This window comes from Dendrobates tinctorius, unplaced genomic scaffold, assembly GCF_039654945.1.
Source record: "Dendrobates tinctorius isolate UK_male_01 unplaced genomic scaffold, ASM3965494v1 ptg000011l, whole genome shotgun sequence".
Lineage (NCBI taxonomy): Eukaryota > Metazoa > Chordata > Amphibia > Anura > Dendrobatidae > Dendrobates > Dendrobates tinctorius.
This window is the reverse complement of record NW_027361679.1, coordinates 13,887,037-13,914,487: the sequence shown is the minus strand read 5'-3', so window position 1 is coordinate 13,914,487 and position 27,451 is coordinate 13,887,037. Positions and strand designations below refer to the sequence as shown.

General features: G+C 40.3%; 1 protein-coding gene across 2 annotated transcripts in view; it reads right to left on the bottom strand.

Annotated features, from left to right (window-relative positions):
• UNC5C (unc-5 netrin receptor C) overlaps positions 1 to 27,451 on the bottom strand; it is a 560,809-nt gene that overhangs the window by 120,237 nt on the left and 413,121 nt on the right. For both annotated transcript variants that reach the window (XM_073589804.1, XM_073589811.1), the window contains exon 5: positions 21,624 to 21,727. In XM_073589804.1, coding sequence (XP_073445905.1) covers positions 21,624 to 21,727 — 104 coding nt within the window. The remainder of the gene's footprint in view (positions 1 to 21,623; positions 21,728 to 27,451) is intronic.

The window sequence follows — 27,451 nt, the reverse complement described above, 5'->3', positions numbered from 1 at the left end:
GCGCGGATAAATCCGCAGCGTCTGCACAGCGTTTTTTTTTTTCCATTCATTTTAAAGGTACTGTACATCACAATGCGGATATGCAACGTTTCTGCGCGGTAAAATCCGCTGCGGAAACGCTGCATATCTGCATCGTGTGCACACAGCCTTATGGGTCTCCAGCTGCAATGGTCATGGACCCATTCTCTATTATCACAATGATGGATATATTGAGCCTAGTAGGATAAAATTCTAGCACACTTTGTTCCACATGGTTAGCGTATATGTTTTGCACAATTTTTATTAGAGTTATAGACAGTTTTTGGGCATCGTTTGGTAAGGTTAGTTGTTCTGCCTCCGACATTCAATTCATAATCCTGATTATCTGCTTGTTAATGTTTTCAGTGTTTCTGGCTCCACCAGAGTCATAATCGCAGTGTTATTGTGTGTTTTACTTTCACATTCTATTTCCCTCCGTTTTCAGTGCATTCTGGTGAGGTTGCAATGCATGAACACCACAGAAAGAGGAAAAAACCTCCAAAAAATTGGTTACAGACCAGACAGGCCCAAATGCATCTGCACTAATCCAGGGTGCAGCGGACCCAAGTAAAAATGGCAGCTGCACAGGTGCATAAATACCGAATGAAACAGCCAGCCTACAATGAGGGATTGGCCGTGTGGTACACCAGTGCAGAAAAAATAATCCGCAAGTGGCCATGTTCACACAGGGAATGCAGGGCTTCTGGCTAACAACCTTTTAGTAACACCATATAGGGGGGCTGCCCAGTGCCAACTAAAATGCATCCCGTGTGAACAGAGGCCACAAGTTTGCAGAACCATTTGGGCCCAACTGCACCCTGGAAAAAATATAAAAAGTGCACAACAAACATAGCAATATATGTAAGGTATTAGTTGATATCAAGGCCTTAATATGGAAGCTGACAAACTGCGTCAAAGTTCCTTACACTTGTCAGTCCCTACTCTAACATGAACACCACAGAAAGAGGAAAAACCCTCCAAAAAATTGGTTACAGACCAGACAGGCCCAAATGCATCTGCACTAATCCAGGGTGCAGCGGACCCAAGTAAAAATGGCAGCTGCACAGGTGCATAAATACCGAATGAAACAGCCAGCCTACAATGAGGGATTGGCCGTGTGGTACACCAGTGCAGAAAAAATAATCCGCAAGTGGCCATGTTCACACAGGGAATGCATTTGGGCCTGTCTGGTCTGTAACCAATTTTTTGGAGGTTTTTTCCTCTTTCTGTGGTGTTCATGTTAGCGTAGGGACATATTGCTATGTTTGTTGTGCACTTTTTATATTTTTTCCAGGGTGCAGTTGGGCCCAAATGGTTCTGCAAACTTGTGGCCTCTGTTCACACGGGATGCATTTTAGTTGGCACTGGGCAGCCCCCCTATATGGTGTTACTAAGAGGTTGTTAGCCAGAAGCCCTGCATTCCCTGTGTGAACATGGCCACTTGCGGATTATTTTTTCTGCACTGGTGTACCACATGGCCAATCCCTCATTGTAGGCTGGCTGTTTCATTCGGTATTTATGCACCTGTGCAGCTGCCATTTTTACTTGGGTCCGCTGCACCCTGGATTAGTGCAGATGCAAGAGGTTGCAATGCACCCTGGTAGCCTTTTGCAAAGGATTATGGTTAGTTCAGCCCCCATTTTCCCTCCAGTCCACCATTTTCCTTCTGCCTGCATTCAGGAAGCATGTCATTTCTCTTCTCCCCTTGTGACAGCATCGCTGGTATGTTTCCTGTATCCAATTTTTGTCTCATACTAGCCTGCTTAGTTCATTCCCCCCTGGTTAGCTATTAGTGCAGATGATATATTATGTATATATGAATCCCTGATGAATCCAGTATTGATTGTATGCATATATATTTTTTGTTTGTAGTTTCACCACGCCAATATACCATCACGTTCAATAAAGCACAGATTCAACCTACAGTCTCCTTATTGGACCCCGGTATAGCAGTTTAGCTGCCTGTATAGCTACATGAAGTCTGCTTCATTTAGTGAGGACAGAACAGGGCATGGCTTTGCCAAAAAGGTATAACGTGAATTGAAATAGCAGGTAGCAAAATTCTAAATTTTGGGAGCAAATTATTGCTGCACAAAAAAAAAATAATAGGTGTTGGAAAAGTAATAAACATGTCTAAAGATGAGCTGAATTTATCATCCAGCATGAGCCAGACAAATCGAGGTACGTCTTGGAATTCATTTTGTTGCCATGAAGTTTGGTCTGAATTTTTCCAATTATTGATGGACATTATATGGTTTTAGAAAACTTCAGTATTTCCTAGAAGTTATTCTTTACTCACATAAGTACCCCAAATAAGATTGGTGTATTAACGGGTTAAAAACTCAAGAATTGGTAAAGGCAACTTCTGTAGGCAGGCTGAAGTCAGTTCACCATTAATACTATAAAAGTCACCACCTTCTGCTTCCTTCTTCAGGCCCACCACCAACCCATTAAAAAATATGTAAAGGTGCAACCATATATTGGTAAGTATGATTTCTTTTTTTTTGTGATATTTTTGGGATTTGATATTCTTTTCAGAGAATTGTTTTTAACTTCTAATAATATAGTAGCATGGGCAGTAAATAATTAGAAGTCACAATCTTTCTCACATAGAAATTAATTAATTCAAAAGCTATGGAGGTAAATCTGTACACTGCCCTATGCTTATTTCATAAAATGGAAAGTGGTGACATTTCCACTTTATTGCATTGTTCCCTTTAATATTATATTGCAATTAGAAAAAAAAATAGTCAGATACTGAACAAGACATTCTCATTAAATCCATCAAAATACGTGGGTTGAACAGTACCCAGTGTGCTTCTTTGGCAAATGAAGGGTACAGAAGCACAAATTTCTCACAGTTGTTCCAAGTACATTTGTCTGTGCTCACCTCCTTCCTCCATTCAGAGACAGATGTGTTATGTCTAATTATTCATTGATTGGTATCAAGAGATGAATCTCCATAATTGGCACATTTGTTCCAATTAACAAAGGAAAACTGCCACATGCCACGAAAATGAAGTGTTATATAAGCATAAGTAACTATGAGTGCAGGCAAAGGCAGCTAACTGTCTACACTGGGCTTGTGTAGCCCTAGGACATGTACAATCGCTGCATTGAAACAAGAGGAAAAAGAAAGGAAATGCAATCCAGAGCAGAATTTCATTACATAAATAAACGCGTGCAGAGTACATTAATCAAACAAGTGATTATATGAATGAGAAGAGCAATTATCAGATGTAAACTCAGCCACGCCAAGCTAATGTCATCTTGAAGTTGAGCACTTTTGGCAGACACCCCGTGTGTAGAAACAGAGACCTGTAGGATTTGTACGAGTAATTACAGAGTTTCATTTTCTACATTAATGTTAATTGAGACAGTTCTTCATGTACTAGGGAGATGGCACTTGTCACCGCACTCTGCTGTCTGTCTACGCGCTCTTCAATTTGACCAATAAAGTTACTGAAAAGCAGCCAGGACCGAAGGCAATCACAAGCAAATTTCATTAGTTGTTATCCAGCAGGCGCTAACTAACTTCAGTGCTCGGAAGACGTGCGTTCTTTATTTGGGAATGGCTGTAGCAAGGTGTTCTGATCTACGCTTGCCAAAAAAAAGTCAGATCCAATCATAAAAAGTAGAAGCAAATATAAGGCAAAAAAAAGTTCACTTGCACATTAATACAGTATTGGCACCCTGCCTACCTGTTCTGATTTTACCAAGAAGCCGATAGCGCACTATATGAAGACAGATTACGCTACCGGAATAAGCAATACTCCAGCATTTACATAAACAAATCATTCTTCAACTTCTCCGCCAGCGTCTGTCGTTATTTTCCCTAACACAAAGAGGAATTTGCACCTTTTGTCTCTCGGGGATCACATCCGATAGAAACAATGTGGTATATTCCATTTAAGTGTGATATCCATTATCACTTGTTAACAGACAGTCACTTAAATGTCCATTAACGAATGATAATGGCATCAACGCTTTAAAGGATATGTCTGGAATATGGATTATTTGGATTGTTTTAGGTTGCAGGTGAAAATGTTATAAAGTAGACTGTGCAGCCTGCCAGACAAACTTCCCACCCAATAACGCATGCATTTATTTGGAAGCTGTCTTCAAATGGTATCTGAATGTTTATGGCATTATTTCAGTACTGTTCAGGGAGTATATAGTTAAAACAAAGTTGATTTGTACTGAAGTCGACTTAGATTCATTAATTATAGAATGGGAATTGTTTGAATAGTTTTACTAACTTTTCAATAATGTCTTGCCAGTAGTAGAAACTTTTTGTGTATGATTTCCAAATCTGATGACATCTTTGTCACCAATGTGCACAGTAATTTACATTTATTGCCTATAGAAAAATTGACATAAGCCGTATGCACGTGGGAACAGCGCTTTCTACAAACTTTGCATAATATATGTGACTATAAGAAAGTCTGTAATATATCTTATCAGAGAAATCATCTTTTTTAGTGATTTGCCAGCCACTTCACCCTGCCTTCTGAACGCATCATTCACTCTGAAAAATACCCATCTTGCTCAAGATAAGATTGGCTGCTAGTAAGTTACAGAAGATATTGGAAGTAGAGAGAGAAATAGTGTGGGAGGCAGAGAAACAGATTCCAAATAGTTTCTGCAAGAGCTGGATTCATAGCTACACTGCTCAGTACTGCTGCATAATTTCTTCCATGTCTCTTCTGCTGTGCCTGTGTGCTACCAAAAAAAAGCAGGAATCCCTCTTTTCTGTGTATTTAGTGTATGGGAGATCGCATAGGAGTTAGTCTCCACCCACTAGCTCAGAACTATTTGAAAATTAGAGATAGAGCTTGGAGAGGGAAAAATTGATGAAAAATGCAATATGTAAGTCATACAAGAACCAGAAACAGTGTTATTCCTCATCTTATGTTATTCCTTATATAATGACCATGGAGCATGTAGATCCCAGTGGACCCACTGTGCTACAAGACTGTACTTCCCTAGGAGGGGCATAGCTAAGTGGCTACCTGGTTTTCACTAGAGCTCCTAATGGTAGAGTAAGGCTTAAACTTCAGGTAGCAAGCAGGTGCCACTCCTAGGCCATCACTGGAACTGTAGCTGCTGACCCTAGGGGTCAGGTTCGCTGACATGAACTGAACTTGTAGTCACTGGTTTCAAAACCTGTTTAGACAGTATGATTCGGAATCACCGGACTGATGCGGTTTCAGGGTTCAGGTTCCACCAGATCGTCTTCACGGTTCAGGGCAATGTACACAATACACAGAAATATAGGAGCAGCTCCTGGATAATGAACTAACTTCAATAGATTAGGACTGGGGACTTGGCAACATTCAGCTGGGGAGGATGCATTTTATACTAGATGCCTCCCAGCGTTTTTAAGGTGCACACGCTGTCCCTTTCAAAAACGGGGGAGCGTGAGTGTGCACACATTTGGCGCACCATCGGGAAGCCTGTACAGTGAGCTCAGGAATCAGGGAGAAGGAGACATGCCAAGAGAAGGGGAGGACACATTGTGGTCTGGACGATGAATGTTTTGGTATCTCTGTATCTGTCACTGTCACTGTCACTGTCATTGGTAGCAAAATCTTGTGTATGTGCAGAACATCCTTTGTCTGGCACATATACAATACTCTCTCTGTTGTGGGAAATAGCCTCTTGGACAAGCACAACAAATCCATGATGTTTCTGTTCAAAGAAGTAAATATATGGATATGTGATGGGCTGGAATTGCAAGAAACATGTGTTGGATTTAGCTACCAATGACAGTGATATAAGGGAACTGTAGAGATATTCATCAATACTAAGAGGGAGGTGTTAGGTAGGATCTATTGTGGAAGACCAGTGCAAATACTGTATTGGCAGCTTAGGATCTCCTGCCAGTACAGTACATTTTCTGTACATGTTGCCACAAAGATATGTCATATGGTAATTTGTATTTTTTTGTGCTACATCACTTAGTGCAGTAATTGTTTAGTAACTATGCTAAATGCAACTCTATATCTTTACCTAAAAACACTTTGCCATGGTGAATGATCTGGTCTATTCTCTAGATGATAATTCTGCATCTGCTACACCATTCCTGGATTTTCAAGAATTGTATATTGATGAAAGTTTTTATTTTAGATCTCTCTACTTCTTCTAGGAAATAACCGACACCTAATGCACAATCTTATATATGTCACTTGCTTTTCATGAAGACTCAAAGCATATAAACCAGCTTTTACAAAGCCTATTTATCACTGGCCGTCAATAAAGATGCGATCAGTGTATGTTAACTATAACGTTTCTGACATATTAATATATCCTAGTTTCACACATCAAACTCTGACAATGCAATATGCAGAATACAAGTTGTTTGATGCTCGGGTCATTCCAACATGTGAAATCATTATAAATTCTGAATTCTGCATGCCAAAATATCATAATCTCTTCCAATTCTTATATGAGGAGCGGGCCCATGACGGTTGAGCAGTTAGTCATCAACATTGGACAGCGTGTCATTTGGATAATAATTTCCAATCTGTTGTAAATGTCACCAATGCTAAATAATGATCACCACAGTACCTAAAAATATTCACTATGTCTAGAGAGGGAATCAGATGTGCAATGTGGCAATTACCCAGCTTTTAGCCTTTGTCTGGTGGCATCTGAACCTAACATCATATTGGCTTTTTATAGGGTCATAATTTATATTGTATTGACAAAAATATTAAAAGAACTGTTTAGAGGTTCTTACAGTATGACTTCACATTTATTTTATAGACTCTATTTTACCATCAATTGTCAGCCATGGGTGCACTAGTTACTAAATACAGCAGATGTTTAGTGTAATATTATATCTGTCACTACCTTAGGGGTACTTCACACATAGCGAGATCATTAGCGAGATTGCTGAAACGTCACAGGTTTTGTGATGCAACGGCGACCTTGCCAGCGATCTCGCTACGTGTGACACATAGCGGTGACCGGCCCCCCGCTGCGATATCGCTGATCGTGCTCGAATGTCCTAGGCCATTTTTTGATCATTGGTGTCCCGCTGGCCAGCATGCATCGCTGTGTTTGACGCCATAACAATGACGAGCGACCTCATTGGCGACTCAGAACTCAGGGACGCAGGCGTGATTTTGCTTTGTTTTTTCAATGCCCCCTCAGCTCCGATTGGTGGTCTCAAATTAGGAACTTTGTAGCGCTTCCTTTTATAGGTCAGCTATCAATTATATGCAACCATAACATTTAACATGTACAGTTATAATAATCGCGTGTCCCCGTGTCAGTGACTGTAGATCCACGAAAAAATAGCGCACTAGCGACTCAGACAGGGACCCTGAAGCAAACCGCATAGTGATAGCGCAGTAGTGTCCACGAGTCGGAGCAGAGGGGCATGGAAAAGGCAACACTGAAGCACGTCTATCGAGGTCTGAGTCGTCAGAATAGCTGCTGTGTGACAAAGTCCCAACGACCACCGAGGTTGTTATACGGATCGCCGTATCATTGTTGCGTCGTTGAGTAGATCTACCTGTTTGACAGCTTACTAGCAACCATGTAGCGACGTACCAGCAACCCTTCCCAGGTCGTATTGTTGCCGGTTCGCTGGAGCATTGCTATGTGTAACGGGACCCTTACAGTAATGCAAACTTAGCAGATAAACATCTCAAGAGCTTATGCACACAGATTGTTAGGTGCCTTTAACACCACTGATTATCATAAAGTCCCCCTTCACCCCACATTCTAAATGTGACCATATAATACTAATGTATAGTTACTATAATTAAAAGGAACCTGGGCAGTGTGATCCTGTGCAGAGGTCAAAGCATGGCTGAGGACGATGAACAAGCATTTTGCTCATTCACTGGGTGATCGACAGTCTGTGTACATGGAAAGATACCCGTGAAAAAAGCGTTTTTATCAATGGCCGGTTCATGTCTATCTTGGAGTTCAAATGCCCCTTTAAAGGAAAAGTTCCATGTAGAACATTTATCAATTATTCAAAGCATGATAAATGTTTAATTGGTGGGGGTCTGGCTTTTCCCTCCCTCCCCTTCCCCGTCTTGTAAATAATGACCTCTCAATGATCTTTCTGGGCAGATGATATGTTAGTTAGTTAACCTGTCATTTTATTTCAAACCACCGATGACACAGCTATATCAAGATTAGCAAAGGCTAAAACTAAACTTAAATTTTGTTTTACTCCACTCCAGTCCACCCTGGTGTATTTTGAGGGAACCAAAATTTTCATGCAAGTTTTAAAATTTTTGAAACTATAGGTGCAAAAAATAGTTCAAGACAGAAAGAAAGCACATTTTTGGCTTTACGCCATCTTTATGAATTTGGCACAAAAACACCAACTAATGCTACAAGACATTAAAGCAAAGTGACTTAAAAAACAAACACAATTGATGATTCTAAAGGCGCTGTCACACTAAGCGATGCACCATCGATCCCGACAACGATATGACCCGGTCAGGATCGCTGGGGCATCGCTAAGTGGTCGCTAGTGAGCTGCCAAACAGACAGATCTCACTAGCAATGTAGCGACGCAGCAGCGGTCGTTACTTACCTGTCAGACACAGCGATGAAGACGTCCTCCCGCCCGCTTCCACACGTCGCTCATCGGCGCCACAGCAGGAAGCCCAGCAGGAAGCTGACGACGAGAAACGGCCCAGGACGTTCTCGCGCGATCAGCAATAACCAGCGGGGGAGCTGGTTGGAGGTAAGTATCACACATAGCGATATCGCTAGCAATATCGCTGCTGCGTCACAAAAACGGTGACGCTTTAGCGATATTGCTAGCGATATCGCTTAGTGTGACAGGGCCTTAAGACTTTCCATGTCTAATACACTCAGCTCTGCTTCTCCTGCATTTAAACATTAGCCCCAGCATCTCACTATATAAACTCTGTGGATACATTACTATGAATATATATAGCCATTATCCAAAATCTGGGAGAAGTCTATTCTCTAGAAAGGTAGGAATCAGTTCTTTAATAATATCTGTTTTTGAATGAGATGCTGGGCTTGTCAATACACATATGATACTTGGGTATCATTTTTGGCCATTTTTGCTATTCTTTGGTTTTCAGTTGTGGTATGAAACTGAGCTCTCCCTCTATACACAACATGTGCACATCCATATATTATCAAATCTGTCAATTAATCCATTAGAAAAGACATTAGCGGCCCTAAGTATAGCTCCAAATGGCGATTTATTCCACTCTAAAGACTAATCTTGCACAGTACCAATTGAAAAAATGACAATGCCATAATACCACTAAGGTCTTTGGAGATCTTGCTCAATGTTGTTGAGCCCTATTGTCACGAAAGGCAGGTATATCATATCCCTCTCTTCATTCAATTAAACCAAGACCTAAGTTTGTACCATTTTCTAGTATCTTCAGCAAGTTTAGTTTCCACTGTGAAATAAATGGGCTATTACCTTTATGCATCTTAGCACCTTTATTAAATCCGTAAACTCGTAATCCATTGAGTGGGGTGACTGATGGTTTGATTAAGATACTCATTTCACCTTCGCATTAGTCAGGGTCCTAATTTATGAAAATAAAATGCTTTTGATAACCGCAATAAGAGATTATGTCAGGTACAAATTCATTGGGGAGTTCCTTGGAGACTCGGCAGGAGCTACGCCTTTAGGTGATATAAGGCAGAAGTTCCAATTAGAAGCCTGCTAACTGGAAGAAAACATAAGCTGTTCTCAAAAAACACATCCAACAGAAGTCATATTAATAATCAATTACATTGAAGTGCCACCTGACACTGCCTGTTTGAAGGCGTTACCATCTGCCGATGGCATTTTATACTCCCAGTAAAACTGTTACCAGTTAAGTACACTCTCGTTGTCCAATTTTCCCATCAAACACTGGAAAGCAGACAAGATTAATTTCCGACAGAAAACGAACATTTCCTTGTAATGTGCAGTTTATTCTTTATAGTATGATCCAGTAAACTTTATTTTATTAAACCAGGGTGTTTTTGGCCACATAACATTCCAAATGAACACATAAGACAGCCCATTGGCTTTTATGTATGTTAATGTAAACCAGGCAAATATAGCAATTATGGAATGGTGCATTTTATGCGGTGGCTAGACCATTATGATCATTTTCATTTTTTTTTTTAAGATGCAAGCAGATTTTCTGGTAGTTCTAGTGCTGAGAGCCACAGCACCACTAAAAACAATAAAAGTCTTTTTGGCATGGCTTTGATTTCCATAGTACAGTCATGGCCAAAAGTTTTGAGAATGACACAAATATTAATTTTTACAAAGTCTACTGCTTCACTTTTTCTAATGGCAATTTGCATATACTCCAGAATGTTAGAAAGAGTGATCAGCTTAACAGCAATTACTTGCAAAGTCAATATTTGCCTAGAAAATTAACTTTTTCCCCCAAAACACATTTCAACATCATTGCAGTCCTGCCTTAAAAGGACCAGCTAACATCGTTTCAGTGATTGCTCCATTAACACAGGTGTGGGTGTTGATGAGGATAAGGCTGGAGATCAATCTGTCATGATTAAGTAAGAATGACACCACTGGACACTTTAAAAGGAGGCTGGTGCTTGGCATCATTGTTTCTCTTCTGTTAACCATGGTTATCTCTAAAGAAACACGTGCAGTCATCATTGCACTGCACAAAAATGGCCTAACAGGGAAGAGTATCACAGCTAGAAAGATTGCACCTCAGTCAACAATCTATCACATCATCAAGAACTTCAAGGAGAGAGGTTCCCTTGTTGCTAAAAAGGCTCCAGGGCGCCCAAGAAAGACCAGCAAGCGCCAGGACCGTCTCTTAAAAGTGTTTCAGCTGCGGGATCGGGCTACCAGCAGTGCAGAGCTTGCTCAGGAATGGCAGCAGGCAGGTGTGAGTGCATCTGCACGCACTGTGAGGCAGAGACTCTTGGAGCAAGGCCTGGTCTCAAGGAGGGCAGCAAAGAAGCCACTTCTCTCCAGAAAAAAAAATCATGGACAGACTGATATTCTGCAAGAGGTACAGGGAGTGGACTGCTGAGGACTGGGGTAAAGTCATTTTCTCTGATGAATCCCCTTTTCGATTGTTTGGGACATCTGGAAAACAGCTTATTCGGAGAAGACCAGGTGAGCGCTACCACCAGTCTTGTCTCATGCCAACTGTCAAGCATCCTGAAACCATTCATGTGTGGGGTTGCTTCTCAGCCAAGGGAATGGGCTCTCTCTCAGTCTTGCCTAGAAACACAGCCATGAATAAAGAATGGTACCAGAATGTCCTCCAAGAGCAACTTCTCCCAACCGTCCAAGAGCAGTTTGGCGATCAACAATGCCTTTTTCAACATGATGGAGCACCTTGCCATAAAGCAAAGGTGATAACTAAATGGCTCAGGGAACAAAACATAGAGATTTTAAGACCATGGCCTGGAAACTCCCCAGATCTTAATCCCATTGAGAACTTGTGGTCAATTATCAAGAGACAGATGGACAACAAAAACCTTCAAATTCAGACAAAATAAAAGCATTGATTTTGCAAGAATGGACTGCTATCAGTCAGGATTTGATCCAGAAGTTGATTGAGAGCATGCCAGGGAGAATTGCTGAGGTCCTGAAGAAGAAGGGTCAACATTGCAAATATTGACTTGCTGCATTAACTCATTCTAACTTTCAATATAACCTTTTGTTACTCATAATATGATTGCAATTATATTTCTGTATGTGATAAAAACATCTGACAAACACACATAAAAACCAGAGGGCAGCAGATCATGTGAAAATATAATATTTGTGTCATTCTCAAAACTTTTGGCCATGACTGTACTTAGGATGGATGAGATGATCCGCTATGATCCATCATTATATATTATGATACTTTTACTGAATTCACGTTGGAACTGGATTCCATCCTTATATTTGCAATGCCTGATGATCAGTCATCACATATCCATTTATTTGTTAATAGATGGAATAGTCGAACACTACAATACACTATTCTGACATTAAAAAGGCAACAGAAAGCTAGAAAAAAATAATGTATCATGCCTTTTTTCCCATGGATTTAAAAATGATGCAAAAATGTCAAGAATATGAGTGGTTTGCAGCACCAAATAAACATACTTTAGAAACTGTGCTGTGATAAGTGAACAGGACTTCTTGAAAATCACTTCAATAAAACATCTGGCCATAGCGGTAAAGTACTCCATGTGACTGTTTCCTAAATGTGTTTCTTATTCCCTATCCCATACTTAAAATATATAGCTGAACTATCATGAGATCTCAGTATCATTACCGCCAGAAGTGTGATAGACTCTGAATGCAGATCAATGAATATTTATGATGGAACCATAATGTTTACAAACAATATGGCTCCTTCTTCTTCTGCTTGTCTAAAGCTGCTCATAGACGGACATTTTGTTTCATCTAAAAAAATATGTAAATCACACTAGCTATACCATAAAATGCATGCTAAGCTTACAGTGCATTAGATTTATGGCCCAATTCATCAAAGCTGGCATGAAAACATTTACCATAGCGGTGGTCATGGAGAAATAACTGTTGATAAGATGTTTCAACCCATCCCATTATTGTTGAAAGCCTGGGATGGGCTGAAATGTCTGTGATTTGGATTTTCATAGGTGCATTAAATAAACTTCAATGCATGTGAGTGACGGGATTCTATATTATCTACTGCATAATTTGGTCATAACTGACGGATGCGCTAAAATTATGCGAATCCAGCTCCAACAAAGTGGTCAGAGCTGGGGTTAGACAGGAGCATGGCAACTGTTTCTCATCAAACTCATGATGAGTGGGGGGTGTTCACTTTGCCATAAATATTACTCCAGCAAGGAATGAAGTAGAATTTTTGGTGATGCATACACCACTCATCCGGCATAGGCATCTTCATGAATCAGAAGAGTCTGACTACAGCACATCTCCTTATCAAAACTGAAGTCAACAATGCTGGTCTTGATAAATTAGGCCCTTAGTGCCCCGTCACACATAGCGTCGCACCAGCGATCCCGACAACGATACAGTATTACCTTGTCAGGATCAGTGGTGTGTCGCTACATGATCGCTGGCTGCCAAACAGGCAGCTTCCCAGCGATCAGCACCAGCGACAGGAGGGTAACAAGCGACGCACGTTGCTTAGTTACCCACTGTGTACCTTAGTTACCAGCGCGCTGGTGCAGGGAGCGGGTAACCAAGGTACACATCGGGTTTCTAAGCGGCGCGCGGCACTTAGAATCCAGATGTGTACCTTGGTTACCAGCTCCCTGCACCAGCGCGCTGGTAACTAAGGTACACATCGGGTTTCTAAGCGCTGCACACAGCTTAGAAACCTGACGTTTACCTTAGTTACCAGCTCCTGCTCGCTGATTGCTGGTCTCCCACCTGTCACATGCAGCGATGTGTGCTGGCCAGCGGGAGACCAGCGATCAAAAAAATGTCCTGGCCATTCCAGGACGATCAGCGATAACTGGCAGGGGGGCCGGTCGCAGGTCGGTGTCACACACAGCGATCTTGCTGGTGAGATCGCTGTTGCGTCACAAAACTTGTGACTCAGCAGCGATCTCACTAGCGAGATCGTTATGTGTGACAAGGGCTTTAGAGTCCTGCTTCTCCAACAAGTATGCAGTATAAATCTGTCCTATGGTGCACCCATTGTACAGCAGGCAATAGAACATACCAATTTTTTTCAATTCCAACTTATATCCAAATGTTTATGTATGTCATCTTTGAAAATCAGAGACATACAAAGATATAGGATATATAATATTACCCTACAGACTTCTTTGGGTGCCACATGGAGGTTGAATGGAGCCATAATTATTTATCATTGCTATATACTGATTAAAAAAATCTAATACATGATCATTTTGCATGAGAGATCCTGGTCAATGAAGAATAATATACAGTTAAAACTGTCAAAGTAGGCAGCATTAACTGCAATTATCTCAACTATATGGCTGGCTTTAGAAAATAATGGTTAATAGAATGACTTAAAACAAGTCTGAAGTGCTGACTAGTGGACTTAAACATATGTGTAAAGATAGACTTAACATTGCAGAAAGAAAGGACTTTTACTACTTATGTAAATAAGCTTGCAAGTGCTCTGAGGGCGGTCCCAAGTCTGGCAAGTGCTTCAGTTCCCATTGGTAAACTCTGACCAAAAATCACACTTGACCTTGATTGATGGCTCCATCATTCTGACATCACTATGTCCAGAACCAAATGTGCTGGTAGAGCATTAATCAAAGTGAAAGGGAGAACTTGGCCGTTGACTACTGAGAAAAGCGGGGGGCATATGCTGTGTTTCAAACTACCATGGAGGCACTTACAAATTCATATCAATAAGCAATCTTTTTCTCTACAATGTTAAGTCTAATGAAGTCCAAGAGGGTAAGTTTGCAGATGTCTGCTTGTAACCATAGACTATGTGACCAGTTTCCTTTGTGAGGAAAATTAGCAGTGATCCATTAAAACATGCAAATTAATGTTATTCTAAAAAATAATAGTCATGAGTACATTCTGAATTTCTAATGTGCTGATTTTAATGCATCAATAATGACCATAAGGTTATTAGAAATGTCTCTTCTATGGCTTTAACCAATTAAACTTGTAGCGTGGAATCAAAGGGTTGTTTTGCTGGGAGACATCCACCCAATTGACACAAGTCACTTGGTTGAGCGAGCATGGCTCATAAGGAGAGGAGATAACGTGACTTTCACTGGTTGTCAACCCTCAGGGCTTTCTATGAATAACTACCCATGATCTTACTTAATTCTTACAACCAGGAGACCCTCTGGGCACAGTGCACTACTCTGCAAATTAACAGCGTGAGAAATGAATTGCAGCTTCTGCAAATTTGTTTTGTTTATACCTGAAGCCAAGTCTAAATCTAGCCAGACTAACGGACGTACGGCTCTGTCTTCTTCCCATACTGTATTCAATTTAGCTAATTTCCCTTCTTTAAACCAACCATTAAATCATCATTTCTTGAATTGTGTCATACACAGAATTTTTCAGCCAGTAAATTTAATGGAATTGTTATCTCATCCTTAAATCCGACCAAGTTACCTGACATCTTTTTTTTTTAATTTAAATTATCTTACTAGTTAGGCACACTGCATTAATAAGAAGCGTGTTACGGGATTCATATTCATTAGTGTTCTCTCCTTTGTGTTGGTAATAGTATTGAATGGATTCTACAAGGAAGAACCATTAAGCTGCTCTCAAATCTGGATGTTTGATCTTCTGCATGACTTCAAAAGTTAGAAAGAAAAAATGAGAATAGCGCTTTTGAAAGTCAAATGTGCATGCATTTTTTAGTTTGCCAAGTGTTAATTGGTGCCTGCTCTAAGCCCTGGTACAAACGCAATTCGAAGTCAATTAGCCGGCAATCAGGAACCCTTGCTTCTTGACAAAGTGTACTAGTATGTTATAAAGTATTAAAGGAACAATCATTACCACCTCATACAAGTCCTTATATCCTGATCTTCTTAAGATGCACTCACCAGCCACCTGGGCCACACTGACACCGCAATCATAGCCTTGCTGACTAATTACCACACCAAAAGAAAAGCTTTATCATTTCTTATTTCATTATCAAAGAGTTTGGTGGCGCCTCCTGAGCTGTCCCTGCCGTGTGAATCTGGGACGCCTTCATTTGAACAAAGTTCTTTTCAAGATTTCCACCTGTAACGTGCACACTGGGGAATTATGAGGGAAAACAAATATGATACACTCCAACATTAATTTCTTCTTCAAGTCAATTTGGCATCTCAACTGCTGTTATTTATCAAGTGCACATACATTACCACGCTGTTTGGAAAAGATAAAGTCAAAGCTTAAGCCCCCATCACACAGCGATCTCGGTAGTGAGATCGCTGCTGAGTCACAAGTTTTGTGACGCAACAGCGATCTCACCAGCGAGATCGCTGTGTGTGACACTTACCAGCGACCGACCCCCTGCCGGTTATCGCTGATCATCCTGGATTGGCCAGGACATTTTTTTGATCTCTGGTCTCCCGCTGGCCAGCACACATCGCTGCGTGTGGCAGGCGGGAGACCAGCGATCAGCGAGCAGGAGCTGGTAACTAAGGTAAATGTCGGGCCTCTAAGCGGCGCGCAGCGCTTTGAAACCTGATGTGTACCTTAGTTACCAGCGCGCTGGTGCAGGGAACTGGTAACCAAGGTACACATCGGGTTTCTAAGTGCCGCGCGCCGCTTAGAAACCCGATGTGTACCTTGGTTACCAGCTCCCTGCACCAGTGTGCTGGTAACTAAGGTACACAGTGGGTAACTAAGCAAAGTGTGTTGCTTGTTACCCGCGTATCGCTGGTGCTGATCACTGGTGAAGCTGCCTGTTTGGCAGCTCACCAGCGATCATGTAGCGATACACCAGCGATCCTGACAAGGTCATATTGTTGTCAGGATCGCTGGTGCATCGCTATGTGTGACGGGGGCCCTTAGAATAAGTTATACTGGTTCATCCAGTGATGTGAACAGGGACTAAAGAGAGCTACTGTAAGATAACACATATTGGGCAGCTAGTATCAAGGCTGCATACCATTGTCTGCATAACAAATGTCAATTAAAAAAATTCAGTGACTGAAAACGATGCATTCATTACTAAGGGGCAGTCACATTCAATATTTCTGTGGGTTAAAGGGAGTCTAGCAGCTGTTTTGACATGGGTAAATGCCGACAGTGTTAAATAAAAGACGTAGAGAGGTGTTTAAACCTACTATTTTATACTGCTTTGGTAACAGCATGAAAGTAAAAAAGTGCTCTTTGGTCTCTGCTTTATGGGCTCATGCTGTCATGCTTTTGAGTGACAACTGTTGTGCCCAATCAGGAACACATTATAGTCGTTGAGTGCCAGGACTTAGCGCTTACTGGTAAAACAGTAGAGAAAGGCATGTGAAAACAGAACAGATCTCCAATGTAGCACCGTCAGCAGTATTTTATGGTCAAAACTCCACTCCTGACAAATGCCTTTAAAAGTCCATGTGGATTTATCATTTCCTTCACGATAATTTTTTTTCAGGAATCTTAAAAGGGTTGGACACAATTTTTTTTGTTTGCTTGAATGCATGTGTTTTTGCTAAAGATAATTTTTACAATTGGGTTTTGTTACAAATTTTGCACCTTTTTTATGGCTCTTTGTTTCAATGCGACATCAACTTTAAATAGTCTGTGGTTATAAATCATGTGAGAGAGCTGAGAAAAAGACAGATAAAAGAGATGTACATGTTCCTGTTACTGTCACTGGTGGATTCCGGCCACTATCTCTTATTACTACAGGTTTCCTCACAAAATGACAGGTAATTCCAACTCTAAAATGACTGCTGGAGGCGGAGCATGTGACCAGGCCAGTCCATCTCCTCCAATACAAAAGCAGCTTTTCCCATGTGATGTGTATTGCCGATGGAGGAGGCTGATGGAGAGGTCTGGTCACGTTTCTCTGAAAGCAGTCAGACAGGAAAGTTTGTAACTTTTTTCACTTCTTTTGTTTTTTCAGCTCCTGTCAGCCGTTTTATGGCCACAAACTACATTAAAGTTGAATTTGTCGGGAAACAAGGAATGAGTAAAAGCCAAATGGTGCAAAATTCACAGAAAGTTAAGATATACGGTACATATTATTCCATTAGTTTTTTCTGGGACATACAAGTATTCATAGCGTAATACTGTAATATTTCACTTAATGTATTACTTTATGTTACTTTACAGGAGACTTCCAGTAGGTTTTTATACTTCATGTGGAAAAGCCATGTGAAGTAAGAAAAACACCATAATACACTTCCTGTTCTGACAGACATTGCTGAACTGAAAGTAATAATTTCCTGACCACCAGTCACCTCACCCTACAGCCAATCAGTGGCTTCAATGGTCAGGTCACTGGTTGTCATTGTTTCTGGTTTTGAGAGTGTCAGAGTGTCAGTGCTTGTGAAGGGAGTAAATTCTGGTGGTAAATATGTCTTCTAATTTCTATATATTGGTGTCCCCCTTTGACCCCTTTGGGCGTGATAACATGATTTGCAAGATTCAGCATCATCACCAAGTCTCTGCAAAACTTGCTCATGCGCTCATCTTTCTATCCCACAGGTCACTGCGCCTATAAGTTGGGTGTATACTTCTTAGCTTCAGAGCACACTGAGCATGTCCAGAAGCAGAGAAGAAATCTGAGGTCAAGTGAGGAGCTGAGGTTCATGCTTCTCCATGGTCATTCACAGTGCGCTTCTCACTAGTGATGGTCGAGTAGCATAATTGCTTGGGTTTCCCCAATCATGCTCATGTGGTCTCCGAGTATTCTGGCGTGCTCGGAGATTTAGTTTTCCTTGTCTCAACTGCATGATTTGTGACTTGTAGATAGGTTGAATACATGTGGGGATTCTCTAACAAACAGGCATTCCACACATGTATTCAAGCTGTCTAGCAGTTGCAAATCATGCAGCTCAGGTGACGAAACTAAAATACTCGGAGACCACCCGAGCAACAAGTATACTCACTCATCACTACTTCTCACGTGTTAAAATGACTTGTGGGAAAGAAAGTTAAACCCATGCACAAGATTTGCAAAGAGCTGACAATGACGCTGGCTCTGGCAAATCATGCCATCACACCGTAGGGGAGTGATAACATTCTGAGTGGGCCAACTAGTCTGGGGAAACTAAAGGGCCTGTCAAACTAAGCGATATCGCTAGCAATATAGCTATAACGTCACTGATTTTGTGACGTTATAGCGATATTGCTAGCGATATCGCTATGTCTGATACTTACCTCTGACCGTCTCCCCCGCTGATTATCGCTGATCGCGCAAGAACGTCCTGGACCATTTCTCGTCGTCAGCTTCCTGCTGGGCTTCCTGTGGTGCCAACGAGCGACACGTGGACGCGGGCGGGAGGACGTCAGGATCGCCTCGTCTGACAGGTAAGTAGCGACCCCCGACCCCTGCGATGTCGCTGGTGAGATCTGCCTGTGTGGCAGCTCACTAGTGACCACTTAGCGATGCACCAGCGATCCTGACCTCGTCATATCGCTGGTGCATCGCTAAGTGTGACAGTACCTTAACGCCCCATGGAGTAGTCAAAAGGTTAATTTGTCTATGATAAAATTACTTTAGAAGCACTTTTTTTTAAGATCTGTCTGTGTGTCAAACAATATGAAGGGTTTGTTAAGCAAGATGTTTATAAAGGAACAGAGAAATGCTGGTAGTTTGGAGGGAAAGGGGGACCTGTCAAGTTGCCTTTAAGGAATTCTATGTAATGTCTTAAGCATCTATTAAATGGAAAAAATATTTATGACAGTCTAACCAGGCTTTTACTGTTGGTCACTTGTTAAAGGTGAGGAAACGATCAACTGTGGAACCTAAACATTTCTACTTCTGTACATTAAAAACTATTTATGGGAACATAAAAAGTATATTACACAATGCCTATAACATTCCAAATAAAGGGTATGTCATAAGAAGTCACCGCATAATACTTCTCTATAACAGGTGAACATGTCCCTGCACACAGAGAAATAGATAAGATCAGGCTGCAGAAGAGATTATCATTACAGCTGTTGCGACGATGACCCGCTTCATAAAATGTATTAAGGATCAGCAACTATATTAGGAATAAAAAAAATCCTCCTCTATAAGCTGCTGGTGGGTGTTTTTCTTACATTTTCATCTAATCCATGCGCTTAGATAAGAGATTTAGCCTATGTTTATGACTTTTCATTTTACACTAACATGCAGAAACTTAGATATCATCAGAATAAGCAGGACAACACTAAAGGAACCGCACATGTACAGAAATAAACCTTACAAACAAGGTAAATTGTATTAATGATTATCTAACCCCCTCTGCTTATTCTTCCTTGCACTTCAAAGGGTACTTACGAAAAGTATATCACTTTGAAGTGGATCAAAGTTTGTCATGAGGCCTGAGAATTTTCGCTTTGGTAGAGATTTGGAATTTTTCACTTGTCATTTAACCCATACTTATTTGGAATGCAGTTGTTAAAGTTGAGCTTTCACGCAACTGATCCTGTTAATATACATAGAAATAATCATTACACTGTGTCTTACTCATTCTCCCCAGGACCAGCGCTGAGTGTCCACCATCCTTGCTCCCATTGACTATTGTTGTCTGTATATATCTTGTATATAGCAAGAATGCTTTCAAAAATAGTTTATTTATATCAATTAACAAAATACAAATTGAATATTATTATTGACATGATTTAGATTTCCCATTTGTTCATTCACTTTGCATTTTGTTAATTGAAAAAAAATAAACTATTAACATTTCTATTTTTGAAAGCATTTTTACTTTGGAGCATTAGGAAGACATACCTGCCTAAACTTTTGCACAAATCTATCTATCTATCTATCTATCTATCTATCTATCTATCTATCTATCTATCTATCTATCTAGTAAAAAACGTGGTGGTAGCACACAAGCTTGTCAACTATATTACTACTATATTCATTAGGTATTTTCCTGGGGGGCACGGCACCAGGATACATAGCTGTTGCTGCCTCTTCTTTTTCTTTTCCGTATCTATTTATCTATCTATCTATCTATCTATCTATCTATCTATCTATCTATCTACTGTATATATAATTACTTAAAGGGGTTACCCAGGCTTAAAAACTAACAGGCAGGTACTGTTTCCCCAAAAATAAGCCCCAGCATGAGTTTACAGGATTTTTGGAGTATGCTTGAAATACAGTATAAGCACCACTCCAAAAATAAACCCTAGATTCAGTCAGGGTCTGAAAAGCATGGGTGGGGAAACTTGGCAATTGTCCGGGGCCCTAGTTCGTTGAGATTGCGTAAGAACCTTTGGTGACTTTACGATCATGTAATCATGATGTCACCAAAGGGCCTATAACTTGAGGAACTGAAGAGGAGACAGGATGGAATGTACTGTATGTGCAGTGTGTGTATTGAATATGTGCTGTATGTGTGTATATACATGTGTATGTGCAGTATGTATGTGTGTGCATGCTTACATGATTAGATTTGAATAAATGTTTTTTGTTCAAGAATAAATATGTTTTGTCGTTAATGGAAAAATGTAAGAAATGCCCTGAAATTAAACCCTAACTCATCTTTTGAAGCAAAAAATAGTATAAAACTCTGTCTTATTTTTTGGAAAACATGGGTAGGTGCTAACTACTTGTCTGTTCTACCCACTGCTGGGTAAGAGTAGTCATCATTGATTACTCCTGCCAGCGATTCAGCTGCTCAATGTCAACAGAGCATCTCTTCCTCTTCTGGGCTTCTCTGTTGACAGGGCATGACTACCGACGTCATACTGATCGACAGCCGGCTCCCCGCAGTTAGGCAGCGTGGAGCAGGTTGTCTATCAGCATGATTTCAGCAGTTATGTCCTGTCAACAGAGCAGGAGAGAGGAAGCTGCTTTGTTGACGATACATTTGCAGAAGCCACTGGAACGCTAACAGGAGATTGGCGCCGGGCACAACAGGCAGGTTGGTAGAACTTTCCTGCTTGTTAGATTTTAGCTCCTTTGTAAAAAAAAAAAGTCTTGGATATATCCTTTAAACCAATTCCAATTCAAATAGAAGTTAGCTGGGTAAGCTGCTGTTTTACTTACTTCAGCAATCGGGATTCCTTCAGGTGGTCGACATTGCAAAAGAACTTCTTGTTCTAAAGACACCTCCTTTCCGAGAGGCTCCTGCTCAAAGGTCTTCCTTAAGTCTAGGAAAATGAGACAAATTTACAGGATTTTTTTAGTATTGTTGTGAAATATATTGTATTTGCTGTTAGCATATTATTTAAAAGCGTCATATTTTTTGTCATACTCGGCATAATGTAAAATATTTAAAATGCTAGAAAATAAAGAGATTTTCCTAAGAGTGGTTGCTTTTTTGCTCAATATTAAAAGGGTTGTCCAATTTAGACAATCCCATGTTAGCAAATGATTTTCTCTGATACCAATAAATCGGATTAATATCAATTTTATGCATGATAAGGCGAAGTCAATCTTTGCTGACTGGTGCTCATGGTTCAATATACTGTATATATATATATATATATATATATATATATATATATATATATATATATATAAAAAGTAAAAAAATAGGCAGCACTCAAATTAAATGTGAAAAAAGTGGATACTTTACTGATCCTCAAGTGGCTTTGATTTATATATATATATATATATATACATATTGTGGTGTAGTAACCACTGTGTCCGCTAGGGGGCGCTGTGTGGGTGTCCCAGGAGAGAGGATGAGTGGCAGGATGCTGAATGATCGTTATGTATCCCAAGGTAGGTGGCCTTGGGATGGAAGCTTGAATATGTGTGTTGATCAGCAGAGGTACTGCTGAGCTTTCATTACACTGTGTTAGGGATAGCTTTCCAGGTAGCTGGTGAGACAGGCAGGACCAGCTACCTACAACCCACCTAGGGGGGTGTCTAGAACACCATAGTAAAGTATATGTGTGTGAATGATTGAAGGACCTGTGATGAGGTCATAGCCATGTGATCCGGTGGGCGTGGCTACGGACCATATAAGGTGGCCAGGGTAGGTTACATGAGTGAATGCTTGGATCCAATTGGTCTGTATGGAAGGTCTTGCTGGAAGATGTGGCTGCCTTCCTAACAGCACGTGTGGACGCTGTGTTTAATGGCTGCAAGTGTCTGAGAGTTCCCAGGGGAGGGAATGGACATCTGCAGTGAGGTGAAGCAACCATGAGGTAACCCTGATGGGGTGAGATAACTGTGAGGCTAGAGAGCCTGGGCATTGGACATTGCATAACCTGTGTGACTACAGGGTTAACAGAGTGGAGCTCTGTCATGGACGTTATGCTGTTTGATATGAACTTTTTGTTGCTGGTCATGGTTTATGATGCCTGAATAAACCACATGGACTGTTGATGTTTTTATGAAAACTCTTGCCGGATCTGATTATTTGGCTGCAAAACGAGTATCCCCAACCTGAATGACAAGTGCTACCTTACAATATATATATCTGTCATATATATATCTATCTTTCCTGCTCCTAGAGGGTGATCCAGATTGGACCGTATACATCTTATGCAGATGTGGACAGATTGTATGCTTGTCTGAAAATATTAGGTTTTGCATGACTTGGTGTCAGTGTATGACAGGGGTGCCAAGGGTCCAGCAGTAACATTTACTCTGGGAGCTCTCTATTCAGCTATATTAATTATTATATTGCCTTTGTTAAGAGATATGCCTATGCTTCTATATAATAATAATAAGCTAGGTAGTTTGTTAAATGATTCATAAAATGTAGTTAATCCACTGTGTTATGTCCACTACTAGTCATTTTGAGTGGTTCAGAGGGGACCACCTGGGGATTTATCTGTTTTGCTGTGGGCCAGTCCAAGCCTGCTTGGAGAAGTGGAGCATTGAATGGTTTTTATAAAGTATAAAAGTGAAAAAAAATTGCTGAAAGGTAAATGCATTTTTTCACTCCAGAAAGTAAACTTTAATAAAGTGCACATGAGTTATTACCAGTTTATATCATTTTTTATCATTTCCAAACACTGTCAAAACCCATATGCTTTGTACAGAGAGTTTAATTATGAAGTCTAGGAAGCTGAACTATAGAAGATGTGTCAGACAGAAGTTAAATGTCAATGTTGATAGTTTACATTAAGCAAAAAGTCAAATGCCACAACTGTGAAATCCTTATTGAATTCTCCATGGATGGTTGGAGACTAGATATAGAGCCAGTTGTGTGCAAACAGTAGGAGAACTAAACACTCTTTGTGCAATAGTATGCAGCGATCATGTCAGAGTGTGAAGATGCAATTATTTCACATAATTATAATGTTGATACATCCTTTCTTAGACCTTTACAAGTTTCTCTGTTATTTATCCTAGAAATATATGTATACATTGAATAGTGAGGTAACCATATCCATAGTGTGTGTAACAACAGTTTCTGGTACCGTCCAATCAGAGATAACAGTGTAGTAAATATAGTTTAAGGCTGGGTTCACATTGCGCTGATGGCAATGCGTTGACGGCATCCGTTACATAGCGGCACTAATGCTATGTAACGGATGCGTTAGCGCAGCCATAGACCGCCATTATGTAGCGTATCGCTAACGCATGCCATAATCGGCATGCATTCGCGATGTGCCGTCATTCTGTGATGGACCCTCGGACGCGGGCTGCAGCGTTCGGGGTCCATCACCGCTAGCACAGATAGAGAAGCTTCGCTAGCATGATCGCTAAACGCGATCACAAAATGACAGTAGCATTAATGCAGTCCGTCAACACTATGCATTGAACGGACTGCATTACCGCAATGTGAACCTAGCCTAAGACCTTCTGGTCGAAACGCGTTGATTTTGCTGACTGAGCTGTTCTTTCTACATTTATGTTCCTGAAATAAACTTGGAGATTTTAGTCCACTTGCAGAGTGTTGGATATCCATTTACTGCCAGTAAGGTAAATATAGGGGCACCCCCAATTGATGGAGAGTATGGTAAATCCCAGTTGTCACCTTATTCATACATTTCCAAGAGAATTAGCACAACCCATTAGTTTAAGAAAGTATTTTTCAATATAATTTCATGGGAAATACATGTAAATGTTGTAACAGACGTGAAGCCAGAGGAAAGGCCCTTTGTAACATTACGATAAGTAAATGATGTGCACATTTTTATAAAGCCACTGCGTAAAAGAAATAACCAGATGGATCTAATTTAGAAGTTACATGTTGAAATTCCAATGGTTTCTTTCCATCTGTATGTACAAAAGGTTAGTGCCCGTAATGAACTATTTATTAGATTTACATTAGAGCCGTCTGTTTACTTAACTGCCATCTGCAGGTCACTGATTTACACAGGCAAGGAATAACCTTTTCACCCACTACTGGCATCCATATTTTAGCTAAGTAATACCTTCTCAGATTTAAAGATTAGTCATTAGGAACATATGGTTTTGGGATCAATGAAACATAATATCCTTTCTTGTCTGGGCTGGTGATGGTTTACTTGTACATGTAATATTACCATTTACGCATTATACATATGATACGGACGATCCGGTTGCACCGTTCATTCAGACCCCTAACTGACAACATCACCATTGATAATATATCCATTTTCTTTATGAATCCGTCATTCAGTAATTTTTCCATTTATATTGGAAATAGGTGATTTTGATGGAAGATTGGGGAAAGGTTACACAGTTTGTAAATATTCATTATACACAAGAACACATCTGTAATATTTATGCCGTAGCCCAACAAAGAAAGGTTGGAAGGTTTTCTTTTCTGTTGTGTTAGGTTTACATAGAGGATCCTCCGAAGCCCTGTTCCCCCAGGCAGATATATATTTTCCTTTTAGACATGTACAGGAAAGTGAATATCTAGAATACAGGGCAATAAATCCTTAGAAATTGCATGCTTATGTTCAGTATCTGGGACACAATGACTATGATGGAGTAGAATATATACAAAGGGGGTCCTCTTTAATTGAATGTTCTCTCTAATACAAGATAGGTGGTATATGCACTACTGATCTATTGTTAAATGGAACCTATATATGGGACTTACATTCCTGATATTTAGTGACACCAATATATGGAATATACAGATATGTCCTTTCTTACTATTCCTCTTCTCGTGACTCATCTCGAGATGTGTAACAAGATGACCAACTTTGAAAAAATATGATTTTGTGATACTTTTCTATGCTACTTTTAGGAGATGTTTATGCTTTAATTGTCTACATGTGGCCACCCAGTGACCGTGTTGTCAGTCACAACAATATATTACTATTATTTATTTTTACAGCACCATTGATTCCATACAAGATGCAAATGTAAAATAACATGAACAAACTAACAATGACTGACTGATACAGAAAGGAGTGGGCTTTGCCCTTACATTTTATAGGACAATGGGAATACTGCATTTGTATAATAAGAAATTGCAGTGCTTAGCAAAAGGAAGGTAAGGGTGGACATGAGTATATTCCTGGTTTGTAGAGTGTATGGTAGTTCAGCTCACTCAGTGGTACATGGAGGTAGAAAACAGGAACACTGTCTCTTTAAATCTTCTGTTGGTTTATAAGATGGATGGCATAAACCAACATGAAGGGAAAAACAAACGCAGCCCTTTGGGCAAAACAGGAAAGCCAAAAAAAAAAAAAAATTCTGTAACACAGTCCATATACTGTATATTTATTGTAATTTTTTTTACACTTTAAAAATTGCAAAAATGAAAATGGGTCTATGCAAAAGATTGGAGACCTTGGAGATTTGTGTGCTCAGATAACTTTGACCAAAGTTTCAGACCTTGACTAGCCTGTTAGGGTTAGGGCTTGTTCACTATCATTGTCAGTAAAGGCCAGGTGATGCAAATTTCCCAGCTTTATAAAAATCCAGCCTCCTCTAACCTTGTGCCAAAAACTGATAATGAAAATGCAAAATGATATAAGAAGATAGCAAAGTGTTTTCAAGTTGTTCTTTCCTCAGATCAAAATGTAATTAAGAAATGGCAGTTAACAGGAACAGCAGAGGTCAAGATAAGTTCTGGAAGCAAAATTTTGGTGAAAGCTGCTCGTGGCTGGAGAGGCAAATCAGAACCCCCACTTCACTGCAAAAGACCTTCAGAAACATTTAGCAGACTCTGGAGTTGTGGTACATTGTTCTACTATTCAGAATCGCCTGCACAATTATGGCCTTCACAGAAGAGTCATCAGAATAAAACGTTTCCTGCACCCTCACCATAATATTCAGCATCAGAAGTATGCAAAAGAACATCTAAACAAGCCTGATGCATTCTGGAAGCAAGTCCAATGGACTGATGTGGTTAAAATAGAACTCTTTGGCCACAGTGATCAAAGGTATGTATGGAGAAAAAAAGGGCACAGAATTTCAGGAAAAAACATCTCGACAACCATTAAGCATGGGGGTGGATCAATCATGCTGTGGGTCTGTGTTGCAGCCAGTGGCACAGGGAACATAGAAATAAGAATGAATTCAAAGAAATTTCAATAAATGTAAAAAGGCTGAAGTTAAAAAGAGGATGGCTTTCACAAATGGATAACGATTTTAAACACATGTCAAAATCTACAATACACTACATCAAAAGATGCAAGTTGAAGTTTTGCTATGGCCCTCACAGTCCTCTGTTCTGAATATCATTGAAAATCTGTGGCTTTACCTCTAAATGCAGTGCATGCAAGACGGCCCAGGAATCTCACAGAACTGGAAGAATTTTCCAAGGAAGAATGGCTGAAAATCCCTCAAACAAGAATTGAAAGACTCTTAGCTGTCTTGTGATGCTTGCAAAAGTGGGTTCTACTAGGTACTAACCATGCAGGGTGCCCAAACTTTTGCACTGGTCTATTTTCATTTTTGTAATTTTTAAAATGTAAAGAATGACAATATTTTCTTTATTTTCCTAAAATACAAAGGAAATGTGTCTT